The sequence below is a fragment of the Coturnix japonica genome, chromosome 3 (assembly GCF_001577835.2).
Source record: "Coturnix japonica isolate 7356 chromosome 3, Coturnix japonica 2.1, whole genome shotgun sequence".
Lineage (NCBI taxonomy): Eukaryota > Metazoa > Chordata > Aves > Galliformes > Phasianidae > Coturnix > Coturnix japonica.
Genome location: NC_029518.1, coordinates 95,844,442 through 95,849,991, shown reverse-complemented (window position 1 = coordinate 95,849,991; position 5,550 = coordinate 95,844,442). Strand labels below are relative to the sequence as shown.

General features: G+C 52.5%; 1 protein-coding gene across 1 annotated transcript in view; it reads left to right on the top strand.

Moving 5' to 3' along the window:
* Positions 1-46: 46 nt before the first annotated feature.
* LOC107312331 (interferon-induced very large GTPase 1-like) overlaps positions 47-5,550 on the top strand; it is a 12,238-nt gene continuing 6,734 nt past the window's right edge. Inside the window, 2 exon segments of the mRNA XM_032443662.1 lie at positions 47-839; positions 4,440-5,548. Coding sequence (XP_032299553.1) covers positions 4,442-5,548 — 1,107 coding nt within the window. The 5' untranslated portion in view covers positions 47-839; positions 4,440-4,441.

The following is a 5,550-nucleotide window of genomic DNA, read 5'->3' as shown; positions in this document are numbered from 1 at the left end:
TTTCAGCAGTCCTTCCTCTCAACACCCCTGATTTCTGCTTCCTTTCTGCAATTTTTTCAGTACAACTTCCTTTCAGCCGCCCTAACTCCTTGCCACGGGTCAGCTTGATAGCTGATTCTCTCCCAAGGCTGACCCTGATACAGGTTACCTGTTCAGGCACCATTCGTGGCAGGAAAGTCGTGGACTCCATTTCTGATGCTGAATGAAGATCTTTATTGCAGTTGCTTACAACTTTTTATGCCTGTGCAACAACCCCTTGCTCACATGTACCAACCAGCTGCCTCGTGTGTGTTTACATCTGGTCCAAGTAGCTACTAAACTTGTTTACTCACTTGCAAGGTAACGACTTTCTTTGTCCCATGATGGTCTCTGCATGCTTTCTTTCCACTTAAGCCACAGTTATTGTACAATCCTAGCATGGTTTGAGTTGGAAGGGACCTTAAAGCCCACCCAGTCTAGAGCACATTTTCTGGGTTCTCACCAGGTTGTACCAAACACTGAACATTCCAATGACCTCAATTCCTGTGCAGAGCTGGTCCAGTTGAGAAACTACTGATAGAAAAGAGAAGGGGCTCAGTGCCTCTGATAGAGCTGTGCTTGCCCTGCTATAGACCTGGGGCTTTCTCTGTGCTATGAGGGCTCCCTGAGATGATTGCTGACAGTTTCAGAAATGCTTTGGGTATGCCAGTTTCATTTGCAGCTTCGGCTTCAGGGAGGAGAAGGCTTCCGCTGCCCCACCAACAGGAAGCTGCAGACTGTGAAGAGGTTCTGGGCTGCGTAGCAGAAGTGTTAGAGCCAAGCTCAGAAAGCATCTGGTCCGCAGAGCACCGAAAGTGCAGGTAGGACCTGGCTGCAGTTCCATGGGGTGGGACAGGGGCACTCGCACCAATGGGAGCCCCTTGGTCCCCTGCTTGGTGCTTCACGTTATGGTGCTGGGATGAGAGGGCCGGCAGGAAAGAGGGGATTGTGGCAGGGGGCAAAGGGGCTGCGCTGTGTGGGCTGTGGTGGCAATGGCTGCACTGGATGGCAAGGGGGAGTGGGGAAGCATGAAGAACTCAGCACCCAGATCAGGGGCTAAGCATGGCAGGAGTGGAAGCACAAGGGACACGATGAGGGGAAAGGCTGTGCAAGCGTGAGTGGGATGCAAAGCCCTGAGGAAGAGCTCGGGGAGCTGCAAAGCAAAGCCCTGCACAGATATTTGCAGCCCTGTGGCCCTGCTCTGAATGCTGTTGTGCTGCACTCATTCCTCACTAAGGGCTTGGTGCAGCTGTGCTGGTTGTGTGTCACAGTGTGCAGCCCTTTGAGACAACAACTGGCAGCTGTGTCTGTGCAACATGCTGTGCCTGCATCTCTCCCTGCCACCTTCTCTCTCGGTGGGGCTCCTCACAGAGGGATTTCTCTCATTGCTGAGCTTTTCCTCTTATCTGGCACTCTGCTGCTTTCTTCTTCCTGCTCATTCTGCACCCCAGCGGGATACATTCCAGCCTCCATTAACCACAGCTCTATCAATGACCAAGGGAAGACTGGCTGCTGGAGTATGGGCAGCAAACAGTGTCCTGCCCTATGCTCATCCAGCCCCTGCTCTGTGCACACCACTGGGACGGAGTTAAGTGTTGTTTCATTTTTCTTCATGATCTGTGCCTGGCTGCTCTGCTTCTCAGAAATCGGGTCCATTCCTGGAAGAGGCTCAGGCCCTGGTGAAAGTGAAAGTGCTCCACAGGCTCAATAGTTTTTGGAGATGAATACCCAATAAACTTCCTGAGGTCAGGCTTTGATTGGTACCGGCAAAAGCCCAACTCAAATCTAGATTGGCCACGACAGTAAAAGAGAATAAAAGATCGTCTTACAATTGTATCAATGGTAAGAGGAGAACCAAGGAAAATGTCCCTCCCCCTTACTTGATGCAGCAGCCAGTGTGACCACTGAGGATAAGGAGAAGGCTGAGGCCATCAATGCCTTCTTTACATCTGCCTTTAATGGGCAGAACAGTTGTCCTCAGGGCACTTCATGCCCCAATCTGAAAGTCTGGGATGGAATGCAGAATACACCCCCAGTGATTCAGGTGGAGACAGTTAAAGAGCTCCTCCTCCACCTGGACTGTCACAAGTCCATGGGACCAGATGGGCTCCACCCTTGGGTACTGGGGGAGCTGGCAGGGGTGATTGCTGAGCTACTCTCTGCCATCTACCAGCATTCCTGGTTATCTGGATAGGTCTCAGAGGATTGGAGGCTTGCTGATGTGACTCCCATCTACAAGAAGGGCCGTAAGGAGGATCCAGGAAACTACAGGCCTGTCAGACTGACCTCAGTAGCAGGGAAAGTTATGGAGCAAATCATCTTGGGTGAGACCACACGGCATGTGCGTGGCATCCGGGGGATCAGGCCTAGCCAGCATGGATTCATGGTAGGCAGGTTGTGCTTAAACAATCTTGTCTCCTTCTATGATTGGGCGACCAGGCTGGTAGATGAGGGTAAGGCAGTTGATGTAGTCTACCTGGACTTCAGCAAGGCTTTTGACACGATCTCTCACAGTATCCTCCTAAGGAAAATGACTGCCCGTGGCCTAGACGGGTATACCGATCTTTGGGTAAGGAACTGGATGGAGAGTTGTACCCAGAGGGTAGTGGCTAATGGAGTTAAGTCCAGCTGGCAACCCGTTACAAGTGTTGTCTGCCAGATGTCGGTTCAAGGGCCCATCTTCTGTTACATCTTCATTGATGACCTGGATGAGGGAACTGAGTGTACTCTCAGTAAGTTTGCAAGAGAAACCAAGTTGGGAGGTGGTGTTGATCTGCCTGAGGGTACGGAGGCCCTCCAGAGGGATCTGGATAGGCTGAATCGCTGGGCTGAGCTTAATGGGATGAGGTTCAACAAGGCCAAGTGCCGAATCCTACACTTTGGCCACAATAACACCATGCAGCTCTATAGGCTTGGGGCAGAGTGGCTGGATGACTGAGAAGAGAAAAGGGACCTGGGGGTGTTGGTTGATGCTGGGCTGAACATGAGTTGACAGTGTGCCCAGGTGGCCAAGAAGGCCAATAACATCCTGGCCTGTATAAGAAATAGTGTGGCCAGCAGGAGCATAGAGGTGATCATCCCTCTGTACTCAGCTCTGGTGAGGCCGCATCTTTTGAATACTGACTTCAGTTTTGGGCTCCTCACTACAAGAAAGACATCAAGGCCCTGGAACGTGTCCAGAGAAGGGCAACAAAACTGGTGAGGGGTCTGGAGCACAAGTCTTATGAGGAGCGGCTCAGGGAGCTGGGATTGTTTAGCCTGGAGAAGAAAGGGCTTGGGGGAGACCTCATTGCACTCTACAACTTCCTGAAGGGAGGTTGTGATGAGGAAGGACTTGGCCTCTTCTGCCAGGCAACAAACAGAACCTGAGGAAATGGCCACAACTTGCATTAGATGAGGTTTAGACTGGACATAAGAAGGAACTTTGTTTCTCAGAGAGTGGTCAGGCACTGGAATAGCTGCCCAGGGAGGTGGTGGAGTCGCCATCCCTGGCACTGTTCAAGAGGTGTCTGGATAGGGAGCTAGGAGATATGGTTTATGGGATTTCTGTAGGTATGGTAAAGGGAGGACATTTGGACTTGATGATCTTGTAGGTCCTTTCCAACATTGTGATGCTACAATTCTAAGAGGCTCCAGCTGTGTTTAAACTGAAAGTGCATCTCAGGCACATTTTGCTTTCAGAGGAGAAAGCCCAATACACCTCCTAAGTTCCGGATTTGTTTGTTAAAGGCTCAGCTGGTTTCCATACCTTTACTAAGGATGGCGGATGCTAAGAGGCAATGCCTTGGTAACCTCTTGGAAGGAAGCAGCAACCTGGGATCTCCCAGCACGCTTGTGGTCTCGGTGACAAAGAGCCTGCAGGGTTCACAGAACCCCAGGGTGCTTGTGGCTGGAGGGTTACAACTGCCAGTCTGTCTGGTCCTCCCATGGCCCTGAAGGGCCTCCCAGAGCAGGGAGCCCAGCACCACGGCTGGGGGCTGTGGGAAATCCGCCAGAAGGAGCCTCCACCACTCTCTGCTCCCTGTGCCATGACTACGGCAGCCACCCAGCACTGCAGTGCTGCTGATGGGCAGCTCCTGGGCTGCAAGCTGTGCCCCTGGGCTGCCTGGGCACTGCAGAGCAGAACCTGGCTCCACTCTGTTGTACCTCCTATGAGTTTTAGTGGCTGTGGTGAGACACCCCTGAGCCTCCTCTGCTGTGGGACGAGCAGCCCCAGATCTCTCAGCTGTCCTCCCAGCAGAGCTGCTCCAGGTTCCGCAGCTTCCTCATGGCCAAATCTGCCTGTTTCTGGGGTACCCACAATAGGATTCCAACAGCTGGGTGGGAAGAATCCCTGGAGCTGCATAGAGGCCTCTTCAAAGAAAAGGCATCGGCCGCTTCTAACATGCCTTTAACTGAAGTCTGTTTTACCTCTTCCACAGCCATGGAGTCCCAGGAGAAAGAAGCAGATGATGTGGAAAAGGCAAAACTTGCTAAACAACTGCTGGCAGAAACATTTCAGAGTGAAGGGCTGGATGAAGAATACTGGCTTCCCAAGCTGATGAACATATTAGGTGTGAAATCCAAAGAAGCTTTGAAACATCTGCAATATGAAGACTACCTGAAGCTGGAGAGTGAGGTACAGTACCCCTGGGAGAAAAGGGCACTCCGAAAGCTTCTCCAAATTACAGACAGCAAGGCAACTGTTGAGGAGAAGCTGAATCCGCGCCTGGAAATGCTGAAGCAGAGGCAAGAAGAAGCCAAGCTGGCCCTGCAGGAGCTGAAAGAAATGCATGACAGCCACAGTCACAGCAAGGAGATGGTGACACGGAAAGTGGAGGCACTATGGCAAGCCATGGACATTCCCAAGGAGTACTGGCCACCACCAGAGAACACCTTGCCAGGTGTGCTTGCAAGCATCCAGAAGCAACTGGAACGGCAGGAGGTGTCCTTGGGCAGGAGTGAGAATGTCTCTGATGAGGAGGTGCTGAGACGGGCGTCAGGAGGGCTGGCTCTGCAGGGCATTTACCAAACCAACAACCTGGCAGATGTGCTGGCAAAGCGAGAGCAGCTCATCAGAGTCCCCGTGGGTTTCAAGCTTGCTGGTCCAGAGCAGAAGTCACAGTTTGAGAGGAGGGAGTTCTCCTCCTCTGCAGCAGAAGCCAATTTCACCAGGTCCATGGAGCAGCTGGGATTCAGCCTAAGCGTTTCTGCCAAAGCCGCGTTCTGGGGGTTCAGTATTGAAGGAGGTACAAATCACAGCAGCTCCTCAGAGGAGGAAGACACTCGCCACTCATGTTCAGAGCAGACGTACATTTGTAGCAGCAGGTACCACTACATCCCCACGGCCTCCTGCTTCTTCCAAAGGGACCAACTTCGCCTCTCAGATGGGGCCCTGAGGGAGCTGCAATGCATCGAGGACCTTCTGAGCGTCACCCAGGAGGCAGACAGGCTCCACATGCTGAAGAGCAGGTGTGCCAGCTTCTTCAGCAGGTTTGGGTCACACGTCAGCCAGGGACCCCTCCACTTTGGGGGCATATTCTGGTGGAAAGC